Source organism: Nilaparvata lugens, chromosome 4 (genome assembly GCF_014356525.2).
Source record: "Nilaparvata lugens isolate BPH chromosome 4, ASM1435652v1, whole genome shotgun sequence".
Taxonomy (NCBI): Eukaryota; Metazoa; Arthropoda; class Insecta; order Hemiptera; family Delphacidae; genus Nilaparvata; species Nilaparvata lugens.
Genome location: NC_052507.1, coordinates 5,670,549 through 5,690,243, shown reverse-complemented (window position 1 = coordinate 5,690,243; position 19,695 = coordinate 5,670,549). Strand labels below are relative to the sequence as shown.

At 36.4% G+C, this 19,695-nt stretch overlaps 1 protein-coding gene across 1 annotated transcript in view; it reads right to left on the bottom strand.

The window, feature by feature from the left end:
- Positions 1–19,695, bottom strand: part of LOC111043582 (putative U5 small nuclear ribonucleoprotein 200 kDa helicase) — a 111,542-nt gene that overhangs the window by 86,731 nt on the left and 5,116 nt on the right. The window contains exons 4-8 of the mRNA XM_039425655.1: positions 18,371–18,563; positions 15,360–15,514; positions 9,245–9,491; positions 5,814–6,070; positions 498–615 (exon numbers count right to left, since the gene is read on the bottom strand). Coding sequence (XP_039281589.1) covers positions 498–615; positions 5,814–6,070; positions 9,245–9,491; positions 15,360–15,514; positions 18,371–18,563 — 970 coding nt within the window. The remainder of the gene's footprint in view (positions 1–497; positions 616–5,813; positions 6,071–9,244; positions 9,492–15,359; positions 15,515–18,370; positions 18,564–19,695) is intronic.

Below are 19,695 nucleotides of genomic sequence, written 5' to 3'. Positions count from 1 at the left end.
ATAAAATATAATTGATTATTTTAAACGAGGATGAACAATTAATATTACATTAATAAACCTGTATCAGCTACCGTCAAGAAGGCATTTACAAGACTGTGAGCATCGGCAACGTTGTTCTCCTATCAATGTCCGAAGAATGGACATTGATATGTCCAAAGCTCCGCCAATTTATGTAGATGCATAACAATATGATTATTATCTATAGTTATTATATTACAATTTGCTTTTTCATATCATATACAGTTCAATAATTATTTTCTTAGTCTATATTATGTAAATTCATCTATAGTTTTGCTGTATTGTAAGCTACTGTATATAAGTGTATAAGCCAGTATATATTGTAATCTACACAAATAAATCAATCAATCAATCAATCTTTCTCCACTGCCATTATAACGTGGACCTCACTATTATAGGCATTAGACATTGACTGTAATCTCGGACGACTGTAAACACAACAATCGTTTCCAAAACGCTGCTATTGTTGGTGCACCTACCTTTACGTTGCTTCCGGTATGACCCATCGGGCAGTTGACACCTTTTGTTGGACATAAAATGTGATCCCTGCGCAAACACCAGATCCTCCAGGTCCAGCACCTGCCTTGATCCGGCCACCTGAATACAATACAATACAATTAAATGCGTTTATCAAACTGACATAAGTAGAGTTCAAAGATTCAAGTAAATCGTCGAGCGACAGGTAACGTTCTTCAATACGGATCTATCAGTTTAGTTGAATGAATAAGTGACGTATATTCTAAAGAACAGTCTATCTGAATACAATACAATAGAATCTATATACATAAAAGCCAAATGGCTCTCACTCACTGACTGACTCACTCACTCACTCGCAGAACTAAAAATCTACCGGACCAAAAACGTTCAAATTTGGTAGGTATGTTCAGTTGGCCCTTTAGAGGCGCACTAAGAACGGATTTGGAAAAATTTCCAAAGATACGGCCAAAATCTGGGTTTTTCCAGCGTTTTTTTAGCGTTTTCTCAGCTTTATCGAGAACAAATGAACAGAAAATGTTCAAATTTAGTACAGAAGCTCAGTAATAATGTTGTGTTAGAAGAAATTTGCAATAACGTCAAAGATACGCCCAAAATTAGCGTTTTTCCAGCGTTTTTTGCGCTTTCTCAGCTTTATCGAGAACAAATGAACAGAAAATGTTCAAATTTACTACAGAAGCTCAGCTGGGGTGTAATAATGTTGTGTTAGAAGGAATTTGAAATAACGCCAAAGATACGCCCAAAATTAGCGTTTTTTGCGTTTTCTCAGTTCTTTCATCAAGTAATAGACAGAAAATGTTCAAATTTGGTACAGAGGTTTAGCTAGGGTCTAAAAATTTTGTGATGAGGTGATTTTAATATTTTATCAAAGATACGCCCAAAATCAGCGTTTTTCTCAGCTTTTCTGCGTTTTCTCAGTACTTTGACTTTCTGATGGAATGAAGCATGCTCAAATAAAAAATGCAGGCGAGCGAAGCGAGCCGCTGACCTATTCTTGGACGATCCAGTCGGGGGTCCAGGGGGCGGAGCCCCCTGGCTAGACGGATATGGCGAGCGAAGTGAGCCTGACGGCTAGTAGAATATAAGTTTGTCAAACTAACATAAGTAGAGCTTAGAGATTGTCAGGTAACGTTCAAGAGTACGGATTTATCAGTTAAGCTGAATGAGAAAGTAAAATGTAAGAATAGACTACATCAATAAAATACAATAGAAAGAAAGATAGCATTGAATACGTTTGTCAAACTGAAATAAGTGGAGCTTAAAGATTGTCAAGTAACGTTCAAGAATACGAATTTATCAGTTGAGTTGACTGTTGAAAGTTGAAGTTGAAGAAACTATCTAAATACAATACAATAGAATTGAACACGTTTGTCAAACTAACATAAGAGAAAAAACAATATACCGGGTCCGGCATAAAAACCTGACGATTTTTGAGGGATAATAATCAGAGATTAATGATGATTTGAGTGTGATATTTTTGTTTCTTATTCTGTTTAGAACCGTAATTTAAAAATATTAGTTTTCGTTGTTTTTGAGTGAAAATGGACTAAATTTTAGTAAAGTGAAATCATAACCCTATTTTGTACTTTAAGGGCCGTTTGCACAGTGTAAGTTTAGGCTAAAGCTTAAACCAAATCTGGATTTTCTTTGGTTTAAACTAAAATTCTGTTTGCACAGTAACAGTTTAATCTCTGTATTGAGTTTAAACTCTGGGAAAGTTTAAACCTCCAAAGCAGAAGGTTTAAACCAAATAATTTGGATTAACTTGAAATCTGTAAAGATTTGATGGGGAAACAGCTTATAGTAAATTATTTTTCGACGGTTGTTTTTAATGCTTCTGTAGACGATAATTATTATTAATTTAGGTTATAGTGAATTATTATTTGAATGTAAAAATAATTGTAATGGAGGAATTGATAGAAGTTTTTAATGCGATTGATAAAGATGACTGCGAAGAAATTTTGAAACTGAGAAAAATTGGGCAAAATTAATAATTTAAATTTCTGGGATAGAGAATTTTTTAACGCTTTTGCTTGAGTACAGCAACTGCCAATTTAGTATTTTGATTGAATAAGCCACTTGATAGAAAATGAGACAATTTTTAACAGTGGTCTTCGATTGGAAAACATGTTTTTAATAACACATAAATGAGATATATTGCTTTCCAGAGATTTCTAATAAACGAGGAAGACCATAGTAGATTCAAGCGTAACAAAATAACTTTTTATCTTACATTCTAAAATACATTTTCTGGTGCCAACTAAACGTAAGTTTTTAAAGAATTTCTTGATCGCTTTTCACTTTTAGAACCGTACAGCTTACAACTCTGTGGATTTTGAACAAGAACAAGAAAATACTAAAATAATAGCTACATAACCTCAAATTACTGATGGTTTGTAAACAAATAACAAATTTCCTGTAAAAATCAGCCTTCCTGATATTATAAACGATGACATTCTATTACCAACTTAACGCTAAACTAGTTTAACTTAAACTGGATTAGTAAATGCACTGAGAAAACCGATTCAAGTTTAAACTATCGGATTAACTTAATCGAGTTTAGCAATCTATACTGTGCAAACGGCCCTTAAAGTGTTATCTAAATTTGGGAAAGAAATAGTACAAGGAGTATCCTTAGTTTTCTCTCCCAATCTACTTGTAAAAATTATAAATAAATAAATATAAATAAATAAAGTATGTTCCGTACAATTTAAACATGTAATATATCAAATTAAAGATAGAATTGCAATTTACAGTGAATTACATAGATCACTCACAAAGTTTTTCTATTCGAGGATTGATTATGTCATCCAAATGTTTTCCGTTTCTTTTCACACTCTCACTCAAGCTAATTCTAAAATTTTCCATTGCTCACTCAATCATCATTTGTGGAATTACCTCAATTTCTCGTTGAATGACTTCCTCTAGTTCTGTGGATTATTAGCTCTTTGGCTGCCCAAATACAGTAATTTTGTTTATTCACAAACTCCGACAAATGAAAATGTGTCTCGTCTCTTGAAAGAATAATTAATGGCATCCTGGTGGACATTTTCGAGAATGATCTCGTAAGCGGTTTTGCGATGTGCCCAATCATTTGCATTGAGTTGTTGCACTAACATTATCTTATACGAATGGAATTTCAGGTCGGAATAAAAAATTCGTCGTACACTTTAATCAGAAATGGCTAGCGCAACAGCATGTTTCGCTGCTGAACGTCATGGAAGCTGTGTAACAGCTACTCTAGCGTTTTTCAGGCGATCTCACGGTTCGTTTTCGTCCTGTTGGGTTTGCTTATAAAGCAGACGACGTTTCCTAAAATTATTTACCCACAACAAGATCATACTCCTACTGGGAACAGGCGCGTGTCGATTTAAATTGAAATGTCTGCGAAGTAAAAATAACTGATCTTCTTTTGAAATAAGCTTCAATCACAAATGCTCGATGTTCACTTGACCACGTCATGCTGGCCACTGAAATGGCATGAATAGACCTGTCGATGTACAACATTCTTGCCTTCTCAATGACAGTGGTGTCAACACAACACTTATTACAAAATCGTCAGATTAATATGCCGGTCCCTGTACAATAAAACAATTACAGTAAATATAACTATAGAGAAACAATAGCGTAAGTAGATATCCCATGGTATAGGGAATCTATGTCGCAACTTTTACTGTTATCTCAAGCCGATTACTGTTGATTATTGTCGATTTTTACTGTTTTGTTGGGGTGAGAGTGTATGAACGGCACAATATGAGAGACTACCAGTGCCACACAACTTCAAGGGAAAGAGCTACGTGGACTATCAGCTAGAGATAACAGTAAAAGTTGCGACATAAACGCCCTATACCATGGGATATCTACGTATGCTATTGTTTCTCTATGATATAACATAGTAAAAAAGTAGATAAATTTGCTAAAATATGTGGTGTGCTAGGAGAAAGAGGGTAAAAATACCTTGCAATGTAATAGGCAGGTGATTGAATGCCACGTGAGGGAGCTGTATCATAGTGCGTCTCAATGGTTTGATCTAAATAAGCTGGCTCTTAACAGTGACAAGACTCAGGAGCTATCATTCAGCCTCAATTCTGGGATTGCCACGGGTACTGTGAAGCTCTTGGGGTTTTCCCTGGATAGTAGGTTGACCTGGGAGGCTCACATCAGCCAGCTCTGCAAAAGGCTAAGTAGGGTCATTTTTCTGCTTAGAAGGCTTGTATCATGTGTGCCTGACAGTTTTGTGCGCCAAGCTTACTTTGCTTTTTCCAGAGCCATATTGCATATGGTACAAGGCTGTGGGGGCACGATGCGAGTGTGAATAGGGTGCTATTAATTCAAAAAAGAGCCATTAGAATTGTGATGAGAGCTGTTTGGATTGATCACTGCAAACCATTGTTTGTACATTTACGAGTGATGACAGTTTACGGCCTGTACATATACGAGTGCTTGGTTTCGGTTAGATAGAATATTCATTTGTACACCAGGGCCAATCAGATCCACAGTCACGCTACACGGGGAAATGGAAACCTGGTCCTGCCCGGGGTGAGATTGGAAAGATCCAGGAAAAGTTTTCCCATATCTGGCATCAGATTTTTCAATAGGCTACCTGATGAAGTAAGAGAGCTGCCTCTGGTGAGCTTTAAGAAGCGGGTCAAGTCATGGCTGGTCGCCAACCCGTTCTATTCCATTCATGAGTTTGACGAGTCTGACCCAAGCACTATGTAAATTGACTGTGTAAAGCACTAAGTAAATTGCCGACTGTGATAATAGAGTTTCTATGGTTTTAGTTTGTTCACGATTTATTGTAAAAGTAGGTATAGATTAAAATTAGAATAGGCTGTATAGACTGTGATAGAATTGAAGTTTAGTAATTGTTTATTGATATTTCTGTATTATTATTTATTATTTTCTTGTGAGAAACCGAATAGCTTTGAAGCCTGCTCTTGCACTGCATGTTGTGTATTATCTTTATTTATGTATTGTTATTGTAATTCTGTTAGAAATTTTATTGTAATGACATGGCCTAGTGTACTGTATGTATTTTCTGGCTGTAATAAAATCATTGAATCATCATTGAATCATTGAATGCCACGTGAACCAATCAGGGATGACTTTCCTAAAAAGAAGCCTTCTCTGATTGGTTCATGTGGCATCAGACCACATGAACCAATCACAAAAGCCTTCTTTCCAGAAAAGTCTTCCCTGATTGGTTCTCGTTGTATTTAATCATGATTTAAATTCAACAGTGTTTCGTGCAACTGGGACCAACATTTTTGAATGGTTGATTGCTGATCCATCCTTACCTGACCACCAGAGCCTCCTCCAATCTCCCCTCCGCCTCCACCTCCACCTCCAGCTGCCTCCTTCCTCCTGGCCGCCCTCACAGACGTGCTGCCTCCTTCCTCATCTCTGCCCCCAGCGCCACCTCCTTCCTCGTCTCCTTTCCCGGTCTCCAGCTGACGTAGAATGCGTGACAACGCCACATCCGCGTTCATCTCCTCCAAAAGCTTCTGCCGTTCCACCTCGCTCTGTGAGGAGGCCAGCAGGGTGCAGTACAGGACTGCAAAATGAAACGAATATTTAATTCTCTAGCTTACTTCATACAAACATCAATGAAGCGGAAACTGAGTACGAAATTGGGTTACATATAGGTGAGTACAGAATTTTGCGCTGCGAGCAGTACGCAAGATGATCGCAGGTCGCACTATTCCGGTTCGCGCGCTAAGAACTGGCCAAGCTCTCGCCGACAACAATGGAGCATGTGGCAAGCTCAAATTCTGATCGCGATCAGACGATGTAGGCCTACTTGGCAAAACCTTGTTCGAGAAATGCACGTTTTTCGCGCAGCGCGTGAGTCTGTACGCAGCTTATGGTGACTGTATTGTGAGTTAAATGATAGGATAATCTTTTCGAGCTTACTACTTTCTTAATTTCATCAGCTACTTAGATTAAACATTCAATAGATGAGTAGATAGATAAAAGATGGTTCAATACTCATCGACTGATGTTAGCGTGATGACATTACCGTGTTTCGGATGGACACGTTAAGCCGTCGGTCCCGGCTGCCTTAAAAGCAGTCGTTAGGTCATGTCAGAGGCTCTGAAATTGATCAGTTGCGACCTGAAAACTTTGACACCAGACCTGAGCCAGCCAGGTCACTCGATATTATTATTATTATCATTATTACGATGCCATCTTTATGATGACTCTTAAAGCTGTATTCGCACACAACAGTGACAGTGAAAATACTCGTATAATTCCCATAAGTTTTAATAGGATTATTCATACTTGTACGGCCGGGTTGAGTGGGAACAGTCCAATTAGAACTAGTGCGAATTATAATTTCACTGTCCACTATTGTATGAGAATCCAGCTTTACACTGTTTCAATAGCTATTCAAGTCACGTGTCCGGGAAGAGGCCGTTTCCAGGGCGAGCATGATGTTTCCAGTCGAGGCGTCAGACGAGACTGGAATTTCATTCAAGCCCTGCAAGAGACATTCACGGCCAAGTAACGTACGATATTCTTCGCTACACAATCAGCGAATCATATGAAAATGAATGAGAAGAATGAGATATCTATCCTATAAATTCTACGAAGCAAAAAAAATTCTGAACTCAAAACATCTAAAAATGGTTTACTTTGCACTGGTCCAGTCCATAATTCAGTATGGTATATCCGTATGGGGGGGCTGTTATAATTCTCACTTAGAAGAGCTTTTCATAATTCAAAAATCAATAATCAAAACAATTTTAAATAAACCCAGACTTTACCCAACCGACTTGACTTTCAAAGAGTTTAATGTGTTAACAGTTAGGCAGTTGTACGTAATAAATGTAGCGAAATATATAATCAAACATAAAGCTAATTTTCCTTGCACAAATAACACAATCAATAACCTGTACAATCTGAGACCCTCCTCAAATAAGTATCTTATGTACAATACAAACATTGAAACCATCAGAAGACAACTTATATATTTAAGCACTAAATTGATAAATAAAATTCCTGAAGAATATATCTGCTGCGCAGAGTTGACTAAAAAAATAAAACATGATATTAGTATTTGGATTAAAACGAACTATTTTTTCTACCTGTAAATTAAACAAAGTAAAAGAGGAACTTAGTGTTTTTGTGTGCTCACTTACCAATCTAGTGTGGACCTTTTTATTTATTTTTCTTTATTAAATTAACTATCCTATCATCCCACCTCACCTTTTTTCCTAATCCTTTATTTTCCCTCTCAAGGATTGAAAGCCTTCCTAGTACATGGGTAACCATAGTTGGATGAGCTTCAATCCCACCCCTTTACACCAAATTCTGAATTAGCATCTTGTACGGACATTTTTGTTTTTTTTTTTTGTACTAATTTTGCTAGTTGTTTATTCTTGTTGTAATTTAATATTACTTGTATTTTATGTATGTGTGTAAAGGAAAATAAATTGAAATTGAAATTGAAATTGAAAATGAGTAAACAACAAATGACTAAATACAATAACTTGTGTGTTTCAAGTGTTTCAACATAGGCCATATTCAAAAGATTAAAAAGTTGTGAATAGAAACAGCTGGTCAGACTTATTATTGATTGCTAATGCCATCTGTGGGTAGCGCACGACGAGAAAGCTGTCAACACCAGAGTCCCTCTCGTCGTGCACAATTAATACTCTCACATAATACAATACGTGTATAATAAAATACACGGAAATTGGAAGTGATCGGAAAGTGGCCACTTTAGGGTCGAGTATCGTGACTGACCTTGACTTTTCCGGGCTCAAATTGAGATTAGCTGTTCATAGAACAGTATCATTCCAACCTAAAAAACGCCCGGGAATTGTATGATTTCTTTGCAGTGTAGCGATAAAGTATATTTCGCACCTAGAGCAGAAAATGAGATTTTTCCGGCTCGAAATCGGTTTTCAAGTCCGAGGCCGTAGGCCGAGGACTAGAAAAGATTGAGAGCCGGAAAAACATTTTTGCCCGTGGTGCGAACGCTATTTTTCGCCACACACAAAAATAAACAATATATATATATGAGAATAGTTGTTTACTAAGCACTTCCGAAAGCAGAAGTGGAAGGTGATAGCTCTAGCAAATCTGAGGTAATCTGAATATCAGGAAATTGTCCAAGTATTTTAATTTTTTATTCTGATTTGTCTAAATAACCTAAAAGATTATGTTCAATTATGTGGGAGGTTGAGTTTATACTTTTTTATTCTTTCAAATGACAATAAGATGATATTATTATAAATATGTTTTAATTATTGAATAATGAACACAAATAATGAAAAGTTTTTTGATCACCTTTCTTAGTTCCATGTTAGCGGCTGGAAAGGGTACTGTTTCCGGCCTAGGCCGGAAAGAAACCTGTTCTGACGTCAGACGAGAGTCGTCTGCAAACAATGTCTTTCAGATCTACGTAGGGACTGGAAAACAGCTGTTTTCTGTGCAGTGTGGTGAAAAATTTGGTTACGCGACTTGTCGATGACTGAACAACATTTGTTCAAACAATTACTATACTGTTTGAAGAAGATTGACACTCACTCATCTATCGATGCTTCTTGAGCAGTTTGATAAAGTCGAAGCAGTCATATCCGAGCAACAGCATCAGCTGATTCTACAACGCTTGAAGAAGGGTCTACATTGATATACGAGTAGTGGATTCAAGTTTTCAAAACATTGTAGGCCTACATAACTTAAATTACTAGACTAATGTAAGCTATTTGTTGAGACTCACTCATCTGTCGATGCTTCTTGAGCAGTTTGATAAAGTCGAAGCAGTCGTAACCGAGCAACAGCACCAGCTGATTCTCGCAGTCGCGGTCGTCGCCGGCATCCCTCAGCACCTGCAGCACCTCGGCCGCACGCGCCTGCGACACCATCGCGTCGTCGTAGAACTTGGACAGTCGCCGTTGCAGCCAGTACGCGTCTATGTCCAGTGCGTGCAGCGCTTTCTCTTTCTTCGTCTCTTCACCGCCTCCCAGCTGTCGACAGATGTTAGAAAAGGATAAAAAATGTAAAATATTGCAAACAACATTATAGTGAGGTATACGTTATAGCATAGAGAAACAATAGCGTAAGTAGATATCCCATGGTATAGGGCGTTTATGACGTAACTTTTTATGTTATCTCAAGCCGATTACTGTCGATTTTTACTGTTTTGTTGGGGTGAGAGTGTATGAACGGCACAGTATGAGAGACTACGAGCGTCACACAGCTTCACGGGAAAGAACTACGTGGACTATCGGCTTGAGATAACAGTAAAAGTTGCGACATAAACGTCCTATACCATGGGATATCTACTTACGCTATTGTTTCTCTATGGTTATAGTGGCAGTAGGAAATTGAAAATTGAAAAAGATTAAACTATGTCCAGGTTGTGTAGCGCTTTCTCTTGCTTCATCTCTTCACCGCCTCCTAGCTGAAAATTACAAGTTAGAAAATTCAAATTCATTTATTCAAGATAAAAGAAATTACATACGAATTAATCAAATATTCAAATTCAAATTGGTTTATTCATAAAATATGACATATTTACAAAATATAAAAGTGTTATGAATTACATGAATAAATTCTCACTGCCTGGATGATTTGTCCGTGTGCAGGGAGGAGTCGCAAATTATCAGACAAAAGGAAACACTAGCAATAATAAAATAAATTACAAACTATGAATAATAATGCAAATTGAAAGAATAATAAGAAAGTTTATTATAATAATGAATTGTAAAACTAAAGATAGGAAAAAAAAATTCAGATCGACGGTGTTAAAAGGGCTGAGTTGAGAGTAATAGCTTTATTTGCGTGGTATTGTGTGTAATATTTGAATGTTATTTTGTGTTTAGAACTGGAAATATTCATCTATATGGAGAATGTAGAAGAGCCCCCGCAGCATCTGAACCGATGCAGAGCAGCCACCCGCTCACTCTCCGGTTGTAGACGGCAACGCTAACCCCCTCAGTAGTCGAAATCTCGGCCGTTTTATTACTAAGTGCCGGTTGCACAACAGCCGGTTAAATTTTAACCGTGATTAATTCCACGATAACCAATCAGAGAAGCCGTCTTTTCAAAAACGCCTTCTCTGATTGGTTCTCATAAAATTAATCACGGTTAAAATTTAACCGGCTGTTGTGCAACCGGGCCTAAAACTTCCAATGGGCTGATGGGCTGAATGAAAACAGTTTCTAAGTTGAATAGAATTACTTAATCGGGGAAATTGAATATTTATATGCAATCTGTTTCTAGTGGGATAATAATGTTTAATTTGATTAATTTTAATTTGATGTACATATACTGTCTTCCTCAGTTCCTCTGAATTTATTATTAGTAGGGCTATACTCCCAGATTAATTTTTCTCTCTCTGAGTTTAAGTTTTATTTTTTGTGTCATGTGTACTGTATTGTATTGTTTTCCTCTTTTTGCTTACAAAAGGAATTGCATATATGTTACAAATGAATTACATTATGTTACTAAATGTTAATATAATTACATATGTACAGTGAATTGTAGATTAATAATTACATGAATCATCTCTTTTTCTTTTGAGTTTTTAAATTATTATGAATTCATTCTAGTTTTTCTACTCTCTTAGTATTTCACTCTTAGTACTTCTTCTTTTCGGATTGAAATTTTATTATTTTTTTTCTAGTTTTTCATACATTCCATATGTTTCTTTTTTCTTTATTATATTTTTTCTATTTTCGACTGAATCTCAAGCCACTAATTATAGCCGACTGATTACTCGTTGCCATCGCTCAAACTATTTAGTTTTGCTGGTAACGCCAATGATAATATTATAATCGATGTTTAAATGGAAAATATTTTAATTTTAAGTTTTTTGTAATGTATTGTATATGAAAATTTTTATATTTTTCACATTTGTAAAGTTGTGTTTAATGATTTTGGCAATAAATATTTCTTTCTTTCTTTCTTTCTTTTTTCATTGAAGACAAAGTTACTTTTTTATAAAGACAAGTAAGTAAATTTTTTATAAATAATTGTTTTATATTTAAAACAGGGAATTCTTGGAAAAGTAAATGTGTTGGATATCTACGATTTTTGGCTAATAGTGGCTAATATTTTAAATAAATAAATAAATAATTGTTTTATATTTAAAAAAGGGAATTCTTGGAAAATTAAATGTGTTGGATATCTATGATTTTTGGCTAATAGTGCTTTGGTAAGTGCTCTCTGTGAGACCGCAATAAGACGCAGGACACCCAAGGAGGCACCGCCCCACTCCAAGATGCCACACTCAATTGCAATGTGGCACTACCGGCAAAGAACTTGAAAAGATTTTGCTGTTAAGCTGTGAACAGGTATTTGGAGGTTAGAAGATTGGAAATCTACATTTGAAAAGGTGTTCATTGGCAAAGTTAGTAGACAGAAGGTTGGTCACTCATCTATAGTATTTTAGTTGAAATGCAATTTGAGTGGGGGAACTGCAGCCGTGACGTAGGCTGTAGTACAGAGCAGGCAGAATATCGCATTCTTGAAAATCATACGGTGACCTATAGTCAAATTATATAACACAAACATTCTCTGACATGCAAGCTTTCTGTTTCTGCTTTACAATAATTATCAAAACATTTGAATAATACAAGCATTTTGCAATATAAAAGCAAAAACCCACCTCCTAACCTTCCCTTTCAAACCCTTAAGGTTTCTTTATCTTCTAGGTCATGGTTATATTTTGAAGTTTGGCTATGCATCAGCTTGTGAATTTCGGGGATGAGATATTTTGATTCTCGTAGGTAGAACATGTGCTCGATACCAGCATGTGTTCAGTGCATTTATATGAATGAAATTCATTGGATTTATCGGGATCGGTTTATTGTTTTATTGCAATGCATTGGTTTATCAAGATTTTTTATGGGTTAATCTGAAATGGGTTAATCTAACGCTTTTCCAGCTTATTAACTTTTTCGTGTCACGTGTTTACATTCTTGAAAAACTTTCAACTTCATTTTATTCATACAAGTTGAATGAACTTGAAATATTAAACAACATCATTAGAATCGGTGATTCATTCGCTATAAGTATGGAGAATTTTTAAGTTCTAGGTCAATCTTGAGGGGATTAAACGACGATGTATTTGAAGATACAGTGAATAAACTGTATGCTCAGTGTGGTTACTCTATCACTTTTTTACTACACGTGACGTCACGCTGGCATTCCTCCCACCACTTCAAATCTTACACCTGTGAGTGATCAACCTTCTGTCTACTAACGTTGGTTCATTGGTATCTACTATAATATTACAAGATGTCCCAGATGGTTCGGGTGGTTTTAAAATACTCGTCAAACTGTCAGTTCTGAAGGTATTAGAATATATTTGAAGGTATTAAAGTGCAAAACGTGTAGTTGCAGTAGAAATCGATTAACAGAAAATTATTAAAGTTAATTCTAAAAAATTACATCCATCAAATGCCCTCCTCGAGCGATGCATTCTTGGAGTCGTTCCGCATTGCCCGATCAAACACATCACCAGGAGTTTATGATCTCCACACTTATGATCATCACATGGATAATATGTGGTTCCAAAAAGACGGGGAAACCGTACATACCGCAAGGATATCAATGCAAGCTGTACGTGAAAATGAAAATGAAAAAATTCTTTATTAGGCGGAGTTAGGACTTTTAAGTCCTCTCTACCACTCAACCTCAAAACCACTACGTGCTCTGTTCCCTGGCCGTTTGATCTCCCGTAATGGAGATCTGCATTGGGTTAACCGGCCACTGGAACCGTTTTAAACCGATCCGTTCGGCCGTTGGATCGGACGAATCTGCCGGCCGTTAATTTGGCCGAATATGGTCGTCCATTGGAACCGTTTACGTCAGTCTAGTTGCCAATTATTGAATTAACTACTATCATAGCCACCAAAATTTTTCATAAACAATGATTATATTGAGATTTGGAAAATTGAATAAACAAATATCCACTAAATTAGTTATTCATTACTAAGCAATCTTTGTTCATCATAAACAATGATTATATTGAGATTTTGAAAATTGAATAAACAAATATCCACTAAATTAGTTATTCATTACTAAGCAATCTTTGTTCACAGATACCTTTGAACATCACAACGATGATATCTTTTGTCTCACATATCCCACAATGGAACATGCTCTTGAATCAAACTTATCAACTTTTCATTGTCCATAGTTACAGCTTTATAAAACAGAACAACTTCAAAAAACAAAAACAAACAAGACTGTGAAACAATTTTAGGTTAGGAACACTTTGTTGTCTCCGCTCGACTAGTTAGTTCGGCCGGAAAATCCCATTCAATTCGGATCGAAAATTGATCGGCCGGAGATGGCCGTATGAACCTGTTGCAATGGACGAGCATCTATTCCTTTCTTTGTTTGGGGGACCGTTCGGTAGTTTTCGGCCAATGCTAGTTCGGACAAGAACGGTTCTAGTGGACGGCCCACCTTCGCCCCCTCGCTCACTAGACCTCACGATATGTGACTATTTAAAAGCAAGGGCCTACATGAACAAACCCTGGACCATTCAGGAGTTGAAGGCAGCAATTGACAACGAAATCACTTCAATTTCTGCTGATTTGCTTGAACGGGCAAGTTTGAACGTCAAGGACCGACTCCTAGAATGCATCGCTCGAGAAGGAGGGCATTTGATAGATGAAATTTATTAAAACCAACTCGACTGTTTTTCTGTTAATAAACTTCCATTTCAACTACAAGTTTTGCACATTATTTCAATCTAAAATTATTGACAATTTGACAAGTATTTTAAACCACCCCATCCATCTGTGCCACTCTATATATACACAATATTTGAAAACTTAGTGGAAGAAGTTTACTGACTGATTTCTTGGAGTGACAGACAACTGTTTCGCCATGTTAGAACAGAGTATTTAAAAACAGAGAAAAGAACATTATTTTGTGTTTGAAAGTAGTTTTTTTTATTTTAAACTTTATAAAATAGAAACTCAGGAAGTGGAAGTGCAAATTTTTTAGTAAGAAAACATGAAGAACCGAATACATAACCTATAAACTTGAGTGTTGATAGGGGATGACATTGGGTAATACGGCAAGGCAGAACATCCGAAAGGATCTCTCTGCCGATAAAGCCATAAGAATTAGTTATTTGTGCAACTAGTGCGCAAAGTGACAGTTTGCTGCACCGAAAGAAACGTTTACGCCCGAGCCGTAGGCGAGGGCGGAATGGTTTGTTGAGTGCAGCAGAGGAACTTTGCGCACGTATTTCACATTAAATTTTTCCTACAGTTACCATTGGATATGAAAAGTGGGTAATTATGGGTAAAATTCCCTGAAATCCATCAAATGTTTGTGTGTGTGTGATGTTGTTATTAATAAAAACTTTAATTTATTTAAAATTGAATAATGTAGTAAATGAATGAAGGCGGCTGTCACTCATGTGGTGGCTGTCGCTGTCATCCACTGCCTTAATATTATTATAACGGTGCACGTTACCAACTTAATTTTAATCTTGCTGCACTGGTGCTCCATATAACCTAATAACTATTTTGCGTTGCCATGTTGCAAATCTGGAGTGCAGAAAATTTTTTCCCGCACTAGAGCGGAAAAGTGATTCTTTGCGTTCTGTAATCAGTGCATGAATGGCTTCTTTTCAAGGTAACTGTTGGAAAAAATAATTATTAAATGACCAACTTGAAATATCCTCCACGGCCTTACTCTCAGATTCAATCTTACCGTTCAAACTCAAGATCTTTATTCTCCCACCCAACCCGTATAGAGAGGTCCAAGTTATAAATTCAGCACCTGATTAACATTGATCTGGCTACAAGCATGGGGCTCTTGTGAGCATGAACCTCAACTAAAAAAATGAAAAAATATATTCTTACATTTTCGGCGTGAATGGCAGTATTCAGTTTAGCTTCTTCTCCCTCCTCTTCCATTTCTTCCCCCTCTCTCACTTCACCATACATATCTTCATCGTCCTCTTCTTCCGATTCTTCAAACTGCACGTTGATGCCATACGTCTCATCAATATTTTCCTCTGAAAACAAAAGTAGAAGAAAACATTAGACATGGAACACTTTTCAATTTTTATTTGGTTTTTATAAATTATATTTTCCTCTGAGAGATAGATAAATAGGAATAAAATATTGGACATGGAACAATTTAGAATGTTTCTTGAATATTTCTCAACATATATTATAAGTTAATATGAGAAACAAACTGAAAAATACAGTAGAAGAATCCATGATCTGCATCATAGAAATTTTTCAAAACAATCAAAACAAAGCTGGATTCTCACACAACAGTGAAATATAATACTAATTAGTTCTAATTGGATTATTCACACTCAGCCCGGCCGAGCGAGTATGAATAGATCCATTAGAACTTATGGGATTTATATTCTCACTTTAAAGAATAAGCTTTACCTTATACTAGTACCTTATGCTCCTGAACTCTGGAGCAAATGCTCACGTATTTTAGAGATTTTTCATCAGCTGATTCGCCTTTGTGGCCTTTGTTACTTTCCTTGCCCTACTACCATAGGTAAGGAAAGTATTGCTTTCCAAAAAAATTAAGGTACCCCAATTTCAAGTTTTCTATACGTTTCTAGGTCCCCTGAGTCCAAAAACATGATTTTTGGGTGTTGGTCTGTGTGTGTGTGTGTGTATGTGTGTGTGTGTGTATGTGTGTGTGTGTGTGTGTATGTGTGTGTGTGTGTGTGTATGTGTGTATGTGTGTATGTCAGTGAACACGATAACTCCATTCCTAATTAACCGATTGACTTGAAATTTTAAACTTAAGGTCCTTATAAAATGAGGACCCGACAATAAGAAATTCAATTCAAGATGGCGGAAAAAATGGCGGATAATTACTAAAAAACCATGTTTTTCACGGTTTTCTCGAAAACGGCTCTAACGATTTTCTTCAAATTTATACCATGGATAGCTATTTATAAGCCCTATCAACTGACATGAGTCTCATTTCTAGGAAAATTGCAGGAGCTGAGTAATATTCTCGATAAAAATGGCGGATAATTACTAAAAAACCATGTTTTTCACGGTTTTCTCGAAAACGGCTCTAACGATTTTCTTCAAATTTATACCATGGATAGCTATTTATAAGCCCTATCAACTGACATGAGTCTCATTTCTAGGAAAATTGCAGGAGCTGCGTAATATTCTCGATAAAAATGGCGGATAATTACTAAAAAACCATGTTTTTCACTGTTTTCTCGAAAACGGCTCTAACGATTTTCTTCAAATTTATACCATGGATAGCTATTTATAAGCCCTATCAACTGACATGAATCTCATTTCTAGGAAAATTGCAGGAGCTGCGTAATATTCTCGCGAAAAATGGCGGATAATTACTAAAAAACCATGTTTTTCACGGTTTTCTCGAAAACGGCTCTAACGATTTTCTTCAAATTTATACCATGGATAGCTATTTATAAGCCCTATCAACTGACATGAATCTCATTTCTAGGAAAATTGCAGGAGCTGCGTAATATTCTTGAGAAAAATGGCGGATAATTACTAAAAAAACATGTTTTTCACGGTTTTCTCGAAAACGGCTCGAACGATTTTCTTCAAATTCATACCATGGATAGCTATTTATAAGCCCTATCAACTGACATGAGTCTGATTTCTAGGAAAATTGCAGGAGCTGCGTAATATTCTTGAGAAAAATGGCGGATAATTACTGAAAAACCATGTTTTTCACGATTTTCTCAAAAATTACTCGACTGATTTATTTCAAATTCATACTCTGTAGAGTTATTTGTCAGCTCCATCAACTGGCATGAGTCTCCTTTTTGGGAAACTAATGGGGGGTTCACCCCATCCTTGAGAAATGGACTTTGTAACCTCCTTCTCGTGCATGAGGTAGGTAGGTAGAGCAGTCTATAAAAATAACACATAGTCGAGACATTTCATCTGTAGAACAGCTGTTTTGACGACTTTTAAAAAATCATCGGATTTCACAATTTACACAAAGGAAAAAGTACTCTGAAAACAATTTATTATATACACACATATACATTAGTCTGATCGTAGTTTCAAATAATTATGTTGTCGCCAATCGTCATTATGTTATTTCTCTAAATTATTGTCGTTTAAGAATGAGGCTCCCAGTTCAATGAGCAAGGAAAGTTGTGTGAGTGTACCACACCAGATTTTTTTTATAGCTGACGTAAGCGCTAAATATGCAAGTATAGACAACGCTTGTGTTTGCGTCGTCTGCTCTGTTCTCTATCCATGAATTGAGTTTTAGGTTAGTTGAGTTCTAAATTTTGAAATAATAATAGCGTGAAAAATGTCATCTCTATAATAATCTTTAGCCTAATCTTATAAACTCAATAGCCTTCTTATAATCGTCAACACTCTCATCTTCTTAAATGCCTATTTCCTATACTATGATGGCTATCTTTATATTGGATAGGTATCTTTTGTATTTATTTTTTTGTAGGAATAATGGTGATATATAATATCATGATTGAATCTAAAAAGAGTTTTATAGTTCTCATCTATTGGTTGTAATCGTATCTGATATAGTTTCCTCTTACTCACACGAATTAGTTGAGCCATTTTACTATGAGCAAAAGGTGAAAAGCTGCTCCAGACTAGACTCACCTTTTTTGAAGCAATTGCTTCAAAAGTTGAGCAAATGCTCTAGTTTATTCATACAATTTTGAGCAAATGCTCAAACTATTTTTTTGATGAGCATGAGAAAAAGGGTTTGCTCACGTTTATTCATAGAAAATGAAGCAAATGCTCCATATTTGAGAAGTATAAGCAAATGCTCCATATTTAAGAAGTATAAGCAAATGCTCAACTTGCTCAACTCATATGGCCCATTGACTTTTGCGAGAGAGAGCCAGTAGGCAACTACTCACCAGCTGCATTGACTTTCTCCTCAGTGCCAAAATCGGTGATCTTCTTGCCGAGATTAACGAGCAGGGCAAACCTCTCCTCAGCCAGACCACCTAGAAGTGACTCCGTCTCTACTTTCTTCTCTCTTTCCTTCAGTCTGTCATTTTTCAACACAGCCAACACCTCATCAGCAGCTCCACACAGGATATCACGAGGCTACAAATGAAATAAAATCCATAAAAAATTGAGTTTAGTTTGAAATTGGGTATTTTGAAAATATTAGAAGATCATTATATTATACATTGTCAAATTAATTATTAAGGCCTATATATTGATTATTTTCTATGAATTTCAATTGCAATCAGTGATCTTAAATATGAGTCAATAGGAGTACTATTTACCATGCGAAATAATCTACAGATGGAAATTAATGAGTAATTGAATTTATTCAAATGCTAATTAATGAATAATTATTATTAAACGAAAATCCAAATTGAATGCTTCAATTCACCCCCGAAAGACTTCTGCTACTGCAAATATTGACAACAGGGTTAACAGCTATAGTGAGGTCCACGTTATAATGGCAGTGGATAAAGATAGGAGAAAAACGTTGCCGATCCTCTGTCTTGTCACTGCCTTCTATAGACGGTAGCTGATGGGTTTATTGATGTAATATTAACTGTTTATTTTCGTTTAAAATAATCAATTATATTTTATTAAGCAAGAAATGATATTTTTCAATAATTTCATAAATAAATTTTCATAACTTAGATGAAATATTTTGTTAATTAATTAGTCATTCTACATTGTTAAAACACGATCTGGCAATAGAGCAAAGCGAGAAAGAGATAGCACTATCCGCTTTGTTGAATGATAGACAAGGATAGCAATACCATTGCTAATCAAACACTGCCATTATAACGTGGACCTCACTATAGTCTTTAGTGAGAAATATGTTGAGAAAAGCGATAATGCATTAATAGTATCCTTTTTTTACATTATTTTGAATATCCCATTACTTATGCCGGCGCTACACTCTTGCCAAGTGCGTACAAATGACGACAACAGCAAGAGTGTAGATGGCAACTATGCACTGCTCTCTTATGCCGGCACCGGCGGCACCACACACTTGCCAAGTGCGTACAAATGATGATGATGGTGAGAGTGTGGATGACTACTATGCAACCGCTCTCTTATGCCGGCGCCACACACTTGCCAAGTGCTTACAAATGACAAGAGCGAGAGAGTGGATGGTTACTATGCAACCGCTCGCCTTCACTCGACTCGGGCTTGCCTTGGCTCGGATGTTTGTGGAGACTGGACTAGCGAAGGCAAGTGGCTCCCTACC